This window comes from Fulmarus glacialis, unplaced genomic scaffold, assembly GCF_000690835.1.
Source record: "Fulmarus glacialis isolate BGI_N327 unplaced genomic scaffold, ASM69083v1 scaffold4010, whole genome shotgun sequence".
Taxonomy (NCBI): Eukaryota; Metazoa; Chordata; class Aves; order Procellariiformes; family Procellariidae; genus Fulmarus; species Fulmarus glacialis.
This window is the reverse complement of record NW_009189484.1, coordinates 67,810-81,365: the sequence shown is the minus strand read 5'-3', so window position 1 is coordinate 81,365 and position 13,556 is coordinate 67,810. Positions and strand designations below refer to the sequence as shown.

General features: G+C 37.6%; 1 protein-coding gene across 1 annotated transcript in view; it reads right to left on the bottom strand.

The window, feature by feature from the left end:
* Window positions 1-13,556, bottom strand: part of SEMA3D (sema domain, immunoglobulin domain (Ig), short basic domain, secreted, (semaphorin) 3D) — a 97,368-nt gene that overhangs the window by 62,742 nt on the left and 21,070 nt on the right. Inside the window, exons 3-4 of the mRNA XM_009582200.1 lie at window positions 3,022-3,084; window positions 1,163-1,282 (exon numbers count right to left, since the gene is read on the bottom strand). Of these exons, the coding sequence (XP_009580495.1) occupies window positions 1,163-1,282; window positions 3,022-3,084 (183 nt within the window). The remainder of the gene's footprint in view (window positions 1-1,162; window positions 1,283-3,021; window positions 3,085-13,556) is intronic.

The following is a 13,556-nucleotide window of genomic DNA, read 5'->3' as shown; positions in this document are numbered from 1 at the left end:
GAAAGAACATCACAGATTTAAGGCAGCTTCAGTTTTCTGTAACATAGGCAGCCCCTCTGGACTGGTCAACCAACCCACAGATTGTGTGGAATATAATGATGGGTCTCAGCCTGGGCAAGCATTAATAAGTTGGGTTTTTTTTGGTTTTTTTTTTTCCTTTTTTTTTCTTTTTTTCTGTGAGCATCTGCCCTTGATTCCTTATGTCAGAATAACTCCAATGTGTACATATTTCAAGTTATCACATTTAATAACATGTCATTACACCTCATTTCTTATATTCTAGAATTTCACTGAGACCCAAAGAAAAGAGAAAGCTATTTCTATAGCAGCATAGGAAGCCTGCACCTCAGGCAAGCGGCCAGACAGGTCACATCTCGATGCCGACTGAGAACAGAGCCAGTGTTATAAATATAGCCAAGGTGTTATATATATAGGAGTTAAAAAGAGACTTGTGTACTAAGTGGCTGCTTGACACAACACCAAAATGCTTCTGTTGTGGGGGTTAGGTCTCAAACATTTGCCACTTAGCATAAAGATTTCTTTGTCACCAGCAAATGAAGACCAATCAGCTGCTAACTTCAGTTCAGGAATACGCCACTAATGATGGAAGATACCCAATATCTACTTAGCGACAGGGCTGCAAACCATCTGCAAAGTCTGGAGATGCCGTCCTTGGACTCAGGCTCAGAGACCATTTAAAATCTCTGTATTACTGTCATGCACAAAGAATAGGAAACCATCTCTGTGGACCAAGGGTATATATACATTAAAAAATAGAACTACAAGTGTCATCTTGAACTCTGCATGCGTGTGTGTGTATGTAAGCAGAAATTATGTGCAGAAATGACTTACTAGAAAGAAAGGCATCTGGGTTAAATGTGCTCCTCACTTAGTTAATCATATGAAAGTGTCATTCTGAAGAACTTTGTGTATTAAGCCTTACTGAGGAAAGTGCTTTGTTCAAAAGCGATACGCACACATCAAATGTGAGAACACAAGTTCCCGTCTGACCTGCAAAATCCACCATTTACCCTGTTATTTATGCAAGCTGCTGTCAGTTCATTTTTTACACACTCGTGTAGTATTTTCCAATCTATGATGAATGTTAAACAAGATGAGGGTTATTCCTTGACATGTCAGAGTGGTGAAGAAAATAAATTACCTCTTTGTGAGTTCCAAGTTCAATGTATCCACAGAGAGGGTGAAATGCTCCTGTGCCACAGACATAAACATGGGTTCGGTTGTAGGGCTGAAGAACCCTGATAAAATTGGCACATTCTGTCTATTAGGAAAAGAAAGAGAAAGGTTAATTTTCATGTTTATTCTTCTCTTTCACATTATACTTTGTACTAGGTTATAGCCATAGTATTGGTGTATTTAAACTCAAAACTACTGTAGCAGAGACTGTTTACTAAATAGTTCAAAGTTGTGTTGTGATGGCTACAATTTTGCAGTGGCTATCTACTAAGCAGTTCATCAATCAGACTTGCAAGCCTAATTCTGCTACAATGCTTACAGCCACAAGAAGCTATGTGGTTACAGCATAGTTTGGAGGATATCTGCTCAGCTTGTGTTGCAGGAAACAACCTCTGTCAACAACTGGGCAGAGGTTGGAGAGCCACTGGGTTAGTCTGGCTACCAACCCTCCTGCCTTTGCTCCCAATTCAGGGTTCTGCGCAAGATTTAACACCAAAGATTACACGATAGAAATCATTGTGGCGGACTGAAGGCCTTCAACATACTTCCAAGGGTATGTTTTGTGTATGAGTGAATTCTCTTTGCACCAACCACATCCTACTGGTCACTTTTATTTGGGCATTTCTGAGCCCTGGAGGTTGCTTGGGTCAGTTCTGGCTCTAGCTGGGTTTGGTCCTTGCTGGTAAGTAGCACAGGCGGCTGCTGCACGCTGCAAGGGTGCTACATGGGGTGGTAGGAAAGGCTTGTTGCAGCCTTCCCCAAAATTAAATACATACACATATAACAAGGTACTTAGGAGGGGATACACAGGAGATATTCATATGTTCAAGCTACTACCCTACACCTAAGAGAGAGGCAATCTGCAGAGACAATGTAGGAAGCAAAAAGGAGATATTTATGATCTATGTCCAAAACAAATATTCCCTTTTCTGGTCCCTTTCCTTTTGTTCTAGTGTAGAAATAGATCAGCACAAATCCTCCATATAGACCAGTATCAGAATTTTCCCAGTGCTCAGCAGAGGTGTTGTTTAGTTTTTGTCTGCTGTAAAGATAAGGGTAGCAATAAGTTAGGATAAAAAGTTGAAATTCCTCAGGCAGAGAGTTGAGAGAGTGTTTTGAGCTGGAGTCCACCTTGGTAACAGACAAGCTGGATAGAAACCACAAGATTTGTGGAGAGAAAAAGAAGAAATTTTATTATACAGCCAGGAAATGTTTACATTTATAATGGGCTCTAGACATATGATGTAATCTGTGCTATGCAAAAGAGATATGAAAGTTTTATAGTATATATGAATGCACCTTAAACACACTTCCTAAAGAGACTTCCTAAAGAAGATTTGTGGTTCCAGGGAAAAGCTAATGAGTCTGAGATTTTGTTTTAACCTTAGCTGCAGCTGTCTGCAAATTAAGTTAATTTGTACTCTGCTCTGCTACTTTATTTCATTAATGAATTGTAATGAAATTACATTCAGGATATTCCCAAGAAAAAAGAAACAGTTTGATGGGAAAGAAAGGATTTCAGGGGAGTATCGCCTGCGATACATTTCAGAGGAAAGTCCATTCGTCTCTCAATGGCATTTATTACATACAAGGATGACTTAGCATGATTGCTGCTTGCAATGCTGAGTATTTTTTCTTGAATCATTAACATTTAAAGAAAAATATAGAAGTGTAACGTTTTTTTAAATGAAGAAAAAACACTTAGTTCATTAGTTCAAGAAAAAAGTGTAACAACAACTTACTAACCCATTTTGTGCATTTAGAAACAAATACACAGATATACAATATTCTCAGCAATAATAGAAGAATATATACCATACTTACATGGGCATCTTTCCCAGCTAATTTGCATAATTCTACCTTTTCTTTTGCTGCAGGCCAGTAAATCTGTAACACAGTTAAAATAAGACAAAGATTATGAGTATTATAAATTGTCCTGTGACTGTAGTTTAACTATTTCCTTGAATGAACAGTTAAAACAGATTTATGCATGTTGAAGGAATTTACATGTAAATTGAAATGAACATGACTTCAAATACAGGGTTCCATTACAAAAAGGGAAGAGGCTTTAAATTAAAACCCCTGTTCTTTGTTCATTTCTTCATTGGCTATATGTACTTTTAAAAAGTACTCAGTTGATCTGGCTAGCACACCTTGTCACCATTATGAATTGCGTGTTTTTCTCAAAGATATGATGAGCCAAATCATCTTGAAACTAAACTGACTGCAAAACAGGGCAAATCACATTTGTGATGAATTTGGTCCAGTGAACTTGGCAAAGCGTTTATAAAAAAATACTTAGCTGTTACTGCCAATTTTCAAATGAAAAGAAGTTTTGTTCAAAAAACTAAAGGTAGCTTAAGGGAAATTTGTAGAACAAAAAGTACATTTGGCAGAAATCAATAGCACACGGTTTAAAAATGTCACCCATCAACACTAAGTGAGTTTACTGAGAAAATTATACAGAAGTTTAGAGAGGAATCTTAGATAATTGGTAGCATATATTATTACTGTTTCTCTTTCTTCTTTCATCTGCACTGCAGAATTCTATAAACTAGGTTTTGGTGTAGATGGAGCCAGATGACTAATTACTATCACTTATTGTAACCCCAATTATGTTAGTGAAGAAATATCAACAAACAACAGCTCAGGTTCTGGCTCATTGATTTCAATTAAACAGTCAAAATTGGATATTATTGAGTATATGTTTGATTCTATTAAATTCAAAACAGAAGCTAAATACAAAGTCTTCCATGCTAAACATAGATCTTTTTTCCTTCTTATTTTGACAAGACAAAGCTATAGCCATTTCTCATGACTAATAATAACAACAACAACAAATCATACTAATTTTTGAGCAAATATTGGTTAGGAAGTTGTCTCAAGTCCCAGGAACCAGTATGCAGATTACTAGTAGTCACAGGTGCTTTAGAGTAGTGTTGAGTCTCAAATCAGACTTTATAAAATCTTAAATAGTGAAATATATAGGAATAAATAATTATAATATGCATTAGAAAAAAACCATCAAGAAGGATGCACAACTCAACCACATGCAAGAGGAGTTAACCGCTGTAATATTCCCTTTCTCTCACCCAGCTGTTGGCACCTTGTAGGATGTGGCTTGCCACATACACAGGCTCAATCCCACACTGGTAAGGGAAGCTAAAGTGTGTCCTGTGTCAAACAGCTTTATCACTGTCCAAAATCTACAGTCAATATTCCTCTTAATCTGGAAACAGTCTTTTTATTTCAATTCTTCTTCTTCTCTTCCCAGTGAAAATGGATGTATTGGCTTTACACAAGGAAATTAATTTCCTCTCAAGTGAATTTATAGTTACCTTTCTGACTAGAAGCTCTTAGTAAAGATAATGTATTTTAAGTTACTTAAACCTTAACCCTTTACAGAAATATTTACTTAAAGTCAGAGATAAGGCAGTATAACAACATATCAGCACCAGAGCACAAATTTACTTTCCCAGAGCATTTTCTCAGAATGATGTCGTGATAGCATCCAGGTAGGAAAACGCAATCTGAAACCAGCCATGTCTGGATTACACAGTGTACAACGCCAGAAAGTACGGAGGAAAGTATTGGGAACACTGCAAAGCCATCGGGAAGAGCTGAAGGTAGCACCAGTGAACTAATCTGGTTTCTGCCTGGGCAGAATGGGATGAATCTCACTTGTAGCACTGGTCTGGCACAAGTGCCACTGGGTTAAGGAGGAAAGCTGAGACTTAAGAGGTGTTGGTGAAGAAAAGCTGATGAAAAGGAACATCTGGGGAAATACAAGATCATGGATCTCCAAATACATTTGGCCGAGGAGACTTAAGCAGACTGATCTTCAGTTGTCTTGTACATAAACATTATGTCAAATTCTGCCCAAGATCCAATATCAGTAACAGAGAAGGCTAGAGGTCTTTGAAGGCTTTCAGAGACTTTTGGCCAAAGTTTGGGTATCCAATTAGGTAAGCAAGATGTCCCTCTGTAGGCTTTTGAAAATGCCCAGCTTTCCTTGCCAACTACACAGAAAAACCAGACCCCTGCTTTTGGAGGCCCAGTTACATTCAAAGACATCTGCTTGAAGGCATCACACGTATTAATGGACTCAACTTTACCCTCAATTCTTCAACAGATTCCTTATGGGAAATAGTGTTTGTCGTTTTTTGTGGTTTTGCTGAGATATACACACCCCCTTTTCTATGATAATTGACCACAGTCAATTATCATTAAAAAATCAATTGTTTTACTTTCTGGCTACTCAACAACCTCAGTATTTAGCATTATACAAGGCCACATTAGACAATGAAAAGTGAAGCTAAGTGATCCAATTTTAAAATCAATTTGCAATTATATATGGGGGAGTTAAAGTGATATTTATTTGCTTTCCATATGAGAAATGAGAGGTTCCCAGAAACTGTCAGTTCTAAATTGTAATACGTCAAGAAAATTGTATAATAAATAATGAGCCAATGTGCTGAGCAAGAAAGCATAAACTTAATTTTTTATTAGATCACATGTTGTGTAACAGTACCACGGTCTGGTTCCCTCAAACACTGACAGGCAAGTAACTTTACACATGTAAATAGTCTCACTGAATTTTCATGTGCATAAGCTTATTTACATGCATCTGTGTTGACTTTTCTGTAGGGGGTGAAATTAAATCTTAGTATTATATTTTATTCAGACAAGTTATTTAGTTTCACAATATGCAAAAAGTAAGACTAGATGCTCCAATAGTTTCTTTTATATTTAAAATCTTTGAGCTTGTAGATGGTTTGATGCTTTGAAATTGGTCATTCTGTTTCATAATTTTTTTCAGTTCACATGCTGAATTCACAATCATAACATCTTATTTAACAAAGTTTTTTTTTCCTAAATTCCTCATAAAGTAAAACCTCAAAGAAAGAAAAAAAAAAAACAAAAAGCCAAAAAACAACCCAAACAATACATGATAATGGTGACATGTAAAATTGACATGTACAATTATAATCATTTTATGTTACAAACAGCACAAATTATATATATAATATATTTCATGATTGCATCTCTATCTGAAATGTCTGGAGAAATCTTAGAACAGCTAGGTGGGCTTACTGAATTTAAGGAAAGAATGTAACTAGTTGAAATACATGAACTATATACTTAAACAGGATTATTTTCTTCTCTTAATATTCAGTTTATTTGCTTTGCAAAATATCCGCATCAAAATTCCAAAGGTCGGCTACTGTCATGATTTCCTTATTTTATCTTCTACAGCTCAATATTAAAAAAAAACCTTACCATTACTTTTAAATCATTCTACAAATATTTTCTTAAATTTAGCAACAGGAAAGAAATTAAAATCTCCTAATAAATGCAAGTTAATATGTTCTTTGCTAGCAGAGTGAAAGAAAACCCCCCAGAGGTACAAAATTAAGTAGTACATAAGTGTAGGGCAGATAAGGTATCACTTTAAAGGGTAGCTGGAAATTGATTTCTGATTAAAACAAAACATTAAAAACCACAAAGGTCCTTTTCAGATCAGGAGCAGAGTTATTTCTAAAAGTAACATTTTTCCTTCCTCAAACATACATTTTTACTATAGGAAAGGATTGAAAAGGGAAAAGTGAATTAAAAAAAAAAAAAAAAGATATTATTTACATACATAAATTGATGCATGGATGATATCTGTATCATTATATGTATATATAAATAATAGGTGGACTCACTTCTAAGAGTTTCATTCCGGCTGCCATTTGTCATGAATTAACAATACTGGTTACAAGTGAGTATTTTCCTCATCTTTCTGTATCTATCTTTCTCTATCCAATTTTATTCCTAGGCTAACTCTCACACTATAAATCCTTAGCGGAAGTGATGTCTCAGGAATAAAACAGTGAACTCTGATTCCAAAGAAACTCTTGTATGAAAATACAGCTTTTCCAAGAATCATTTCTAATGATGGGATGATGCAGGGCTTTACCAAAAGAGTGGAAAATACTATATATTGTCACAATACAAAAGAAGAGGAACACAAGATATCTAAGCAAATTACAGGCCTATTGGTCTTAGTTCACCTGTTTGTAAGGCTTCAAAACAAATTTTTAGTTAGGAAAGGAATAACTTAAGTTTCCAATGAAAATGGATCACAGCACAAAAGGCAATATAACTTGGTAAAGAGCCATTATTCCACCCTAATATTGTACTTTTCTTTAATAACATAGCTGAATTGCATACCACATTAATGTGGTAGAGCTCCTCTTCGTCAGGGCTCCAATTAAGTATTTCATAAGCTGCCACATGGAAACTGATTAGCTCAGCTGGCAAAAATAGGCATTATTACAAGAAAAAATGATCTGCTAAGTAAAGAGCTTGTGTTAGAAAGTTACTCATGGAGTTCCTCAAGAAATAACGTCAGAGCTCATCCTATTTTGTATACCCTTCAGTAGTCTTGGCAAAACCCCAGCACTCCGCAACATGTGCAGATGACACAAAGTTGGGAAGCATCACTAATACAAATGAAGACTGGTAATATTATGCAGGAAGAATTAAAGGGCTACAAAGATCAGAATTATAAACAGTCAGAGGAAATAGGCATAAGCTGGTCATAAATAAATATAGGTTGTAGATTAAAAATAAATAAATCTGAAACATCAGACTAACGAGGTTCTGGCCTGTAGCAACGACCTTGCTAAAGAAGTTGCATGAAGTATCCCACAAGGCCCCTTACAGCAGATTTGGACCACGTTATGAAAGGAATAACTGCTACGTGAGGTAGCTGCTGGTGATAGCAGGGAGTGAGACCAATTGACCAACGTGACTCCTTCCAGTTTCATGTCCCCAAGATAGTCACGCTCATGCCAGCGGCAAGCACTTGAGTGTCCCATTGAGGTCGATGGCTTTCAGCAGCCCTGGGGGTTTCACTGGAGCCTCTCACGTGCTTGATGCTGCACACGTGCTCCAGCACTTCTCTATCAGTACAGTCTCTGGTACGAGAAACCCCAAAGTGTTTTATTAGTGGTACATGTAGCACCAGCAGGATGTGTCCGTATCTGGAGTGAAGGACATCAGCTGATCGGCATGTCTCGTAACACTCACTCACTGAATTTGAGTCCTGTAAAGAAAAGCATTGCTTCCTTCCTATTTCGAAGGAATAGGAAGTGGCAGAAACGCTTAGAGGAAAATACACTAATTTTAAACAGCTACTTGATGCAGCCAGAGAAAGCCTGCTTTCTTCCCTTGTTTTATTCTATGTACTAGATACTTACTATATTGATATTGATTCTGCAATAAAATTACAGCTTCCTGGGCATCAAAATGTCTCATTAAGGCTTCATGAATCATGTAGACCATAACTCAGAATCTTAAGCTCACTGGTATGAATGAATTCCCCATACGAATGCTTCCAAAGAACAGCTTCCAAAGAACAAAGCCAGATTGAGCTGTAAACCCATTGTCATGCTGGCATATGCAATATACTCCCCCTGACAAACTCTCCTTCATGAGAAACTACTCCCCTGCGTGAAAAAAAAAAAAAAGGATTCATGACTTAGCCCAATGTGACCATAAAGCCGGTACAGTAAAGAGGGCAACATGATCCAAAACCACCAAACTAAACCAGGACACAGCCTAATCCCAGTTTTGCTATTGCCCTACTATACATGACAGTCAGGTCTCAATTTTCCCACCAGTAAAATGACAATAATGTGACTTCCTTTTTTTTCTGAAGAACTTAGTAATTCATAGCTGAAAAATGAAAAGCAAAGAAAAACAGTAAGATCAAGGAGCACTGAGAAAAGATACGACAGTGATCCACTAAGACTGTCACACGGCTGCATAAGACAGTATCATAAGTATCACAGCCCAATACCATAAGAGCGGGTGTTCATGGATTGCTTCCTCAGAACTAGGACATTTGTCACTTCTGTATACCGACCCTGGGTCACTTCACTGAAAATTACTGCAAGCACTAGAAATTTATTGAATTTCCCAACAAACACTGGAAAGAATTTCATGCTTTTTTAGTATTATTTTGCTGAAAACAAAGAGTGTTTTAATTAATGGGAAAATGAGCTGATTTTAGCATAGCATGCATGTATACCAGTTGCTCTCTAAATATCTCACATCTGTTGCATTCATGTGTCCGGTATGGGAAGTCCACAACTTGAGGAACTGGACAGGTTGTTCCCATATACAAATCCTAAGAGGAAGGTTACCCTAAGCAGTTCTTGTAAGTTGCTCGCACTGTACTTGCTGTACTCTGGAATTCAGTATTTTGAAGTCATCAGCAAACAAAGGAAGTTAATACATCTAAGTTCTTTATCTGAATTTCTCCCTGGATTTGAAACCTAACCAGACTGTCTTCAGAGTTAGATTTTTCACCTAGCTTTCTTTTCAACAGTTTTATCTCAGAAATACTTACAGATCCCTAAAAACCAAGAATGTATTCTCAAATCTCTTTGACTTTTATATCTGCTACAGACCTTCCTTCTTCCAACAGGTATTCCTACATCTGACACACTAATTCCCATACTTGAAATATACATCCAGGGAGACATTTGACAGGAATTTCCAACTCTAATTATTTCATAGTAGCAGAAAATCGGATCTCTGAAAGACATAATTTGATATGGCTGGCGGGGGTGGGGGGAAGAGAGGATATGAGGATCGATTCAGAGTGATTTACAACAGTGCGGGAAGTGCCAGTGCCAGTGCATGGCATTCTTTATTTTCATAGTGCTGTCAAACTGAGTAAAATGCACTGGAAGTCAGAGGGAAATAACAGTTGTGTATTTGGATGACACATTCACAGACTTTTGGTAGCTTAAATCCGGCAGGTGGCAGTTAGAGTGGAACCTCTTATTAGAACCAAATGAGCTTTTTATATTGCATCTGTCTGAGACAAAGCGAGATCTCCACATCCACAGTTCTCCTCTTAAACTGCGATCCACTCTCGAACACAACTTAAGAAGTAGCCAACAGTTTCAGTTCTTAAGGGTTTTCTGAAAAATGCATTTTCATGTCTACGTTATGAGCATATGTGAAAGCTTAAAGAAAATGGACCAGATGGTGATTTCATTTACACTGGATTAAATCTTCAAAGGCTTCAGTGCTTTTACACTTCATTTTCCACAGTGCAGCCACAGCAGACTTCTGACTACCGTCTGTTTCTCCTAAAAGGAAACCGTACACCGGGATTTTTAGAGTAAATGGCATTGCTCCTGACATGTTTATCACTGCAGACTGAAGACAAATCCTACCTTCGAAAAAGTCAAAGCCCAATATGAGCAAATGTTTTCAGAGGGCAGGATACTGGCGTCTCTTTATACCTAAACATATGGGTAAAATATAAAAATGACAGCAGATGTTTACGGAAACATAATTTATGGCAACAATGCAAAAGGAAATAACAGAGACACTCTCTTCCACCTAGGATTGCTGTCATTCTGGTTACATACTGCTTTCTTCACGTCTTGCCCCTGTCTGTTGTTTTGTGTCTGTAAACACTGTTTAAAAGCTTCCGCCTTGTCTACACAGGTGCCTAAATTTAAGTCTATCAAACGATTTCATGGACTCCAAAAGGTTTTCAGAGGTTCAAAACAAGCGTTACATAGCTCAATGATAAGAGTCCTCCAAGGGCTAACAAGCACAAAGTTATCACCTCTGTCCCTGGAAGTCCCTAACCTCAAGCACCATTATAGCTGCTTCTTACACTCTTCCTTCGGTGCCCACTGCTGACCATCTTTGGGGACAGGACACTAAACTATATGATACCCAGTAGAACCAGTCTTGTTTTATTGTAAATGATAGAGAAGATGGTTTCTATTTCTATTAATTTTGGGAGGAAGGGAAATACTCTAAAATAGGTGGAAATGAGTATTCTATGAACTGCAACACCCAGAAAAGTTCCCTTTGTTTCAAAAGCAGGGCCATCAGCATGCATTTACACCTGGGCACTAATTCCCCATGTGCAGAGGGTCAAACCCTGCCCCGTCAAATCTCAGCCTCACCTCACTTCTTTTCTTAGAACTTTTTCTATTCACAGATTGACAACAAACCAACATGATCCCGGATGGACTCATGAACATCCTCCTCCAGTTCCACTGCATTTATTCTAGACTTTCCCAGTACTCATGGCCCCACTTCCAGAACTTTAGATATCTCCAGTGGTTTCCATGTGACTCTTTGGCCTTTGCTGATATCTCCTGGCCAGCCTTTTTCTTCTGACAGGTCAAGAAAACTTCACCCTGAGACAATCTACAGCTTTTGCTAATAGGCAGAAAGCTAAATTCCTTTGGCATGTAAAAGCAGCACATATTTGATTAGGAAGGACCTCTCTTGGTGTTACTGTGTTTCAGGGCTGCAGTAAACATCTCTGACTCTGTGTATTCCTGAGGCTCTGGCTTGATGGCAAGAACCAAAGCCTCCCTTCAGTGCTGGCCAAACTCCCACCGGATTCATTGCTAATTGAGATAACGCTTATATAGACTGACAGGAGGTTTCCCAGCATGTTGAAGGTAAAATTTGGCTCCTATATCTCGAGGGTGCTCTTTTACATAAATATGCATATGTATTTGTATATATGGTCCCCTTCCTGCAGAGATGGGTGGGTCACACTGCAAATAGTGCTGACATATAACCTCACTTCGACTGTTGTAAGCACTGGAGTTATGGAAAGGTGCAGAATTTCTTTGCAGCTATTTCATAAGCATTTACCCAGCTGATACATATATATACACACATATGTATTTTTTACTGTGAAATACAGATAAAAATCAATACAAGAGGGCATTAAAGGATAAGTCACAAGACAGCTACACCTGGTAATGCCAGAAAAATAGTAGCAACTACAAACTAAGGATGCTCCAAGCGACGATAATTTGTGACCCTGTGCCAATACACACTGGGGCAGATGAAAACAACTTGTTCCAAAGCTGCTATTGGGGATCTGACATGTTTATCTGTTTGGCCCACATGTGGCTGTGTCTTCTAGCACTGACAGCTCCTGCAGGTTGGCAGCTTTTCAAAAGCTTGTCAGCCCTTGATAGCATTCCTATTCCTGCAGAGATGGGCGGGTCGCGCTGCGGATCACACAGTGATAATAGTGCTGACATATAACCCCGCTTGCACTGTTAGCGAGCACAGGACGTACAGAAAGGTGCACCATTTCTTTGCAGCTATTTCATAAGTGTTTACCCAGCTGACAACATTTTGTATTTAGTATTTATTTAGTTTAAGGAGTAAAATAACAAAGGCTTTAGGCAAACTCACAAGAAAATTCTATGTACCAAAGTAATCTTTCCAGCAGGATCCCAGAGCTTAGGATTCCTATAGAATTTCTTCTCCAGCTTTCCAGCCTCTCATGCTATTAAACATGTTTGTTTGTTTTACGCTGTACTTCTACTGGTTATGGGCATAGTTGTCTTCAGATTTATTGTCCACATTTGCAATGCCCTGATAAATGTCGGTTGCTGCTCTCTTCTGCTTTCTTTTGCTGAACATCTTTATTTTACTCATAGGAAGGAACCACAAATCCTCCAGTTTATAAATAGCTTGCAACACTTGTCAGGCATCTAAGGATCTTTCAAGAAAAGACTATGGCACTTGATAATGCTATTCCTGCAATAAGAGCAAGAGGCTTCTATTCAGGACAAGTTCATAGAGATTATATCCCTGCTACAGAAAGATGATTATCCTTTGCTAAGCTTTAGATATTTGTAGAGTGCAACCATTTTAGCTTTCTGCATTTGTCTTTCATTCTGGAGGACCTTTCTATTATACTATGGAACTTACTGTTGTTTTACAATAAGGTTTTACAAGAACTGGAAATTGGATGGATTTTTTTCAAGCTGCCAGCTAAGGAAGTTTTCAACCAATTACACAATAAATTGAATAAAAACTACAATGATTTAAGAAATTGGAACTCCAGAAGAGCTATTGATTTCTTTTGTCAGGAAAAAAATACCAGGAAATAAAGCCGTAACTTAATATATGTAAGTTAATTTAACTGATTTAGGTAAATAATTAGGTTGTAAAAAGGAAGTTATTAAATGATATATATGTATACATTAAATAAGGGAAAAGGATACAATGCTTTGGATGTTTCTTTGAATACTATTCCAGAAATATCTGAATATAGAGCAGACTCTACAATATAGTCTTGCCAAGTAATTATATCCACAGATGAGGATTTTCTGAGAGTAAATTGTTGGGGATCCTGATTTGGCTTTTTGGTGTGTCAGTAGTTCCTAACATAACAAATATCTGACATTGAGAGCTTTTTTAAAGTAATCTGAATCTACCCAGCATACAGCATTCTACAGTTCACGTTCAGTTTTGTTTTAAAGAAAGAAAACCCCAAACTATGCACAGTTGCATTC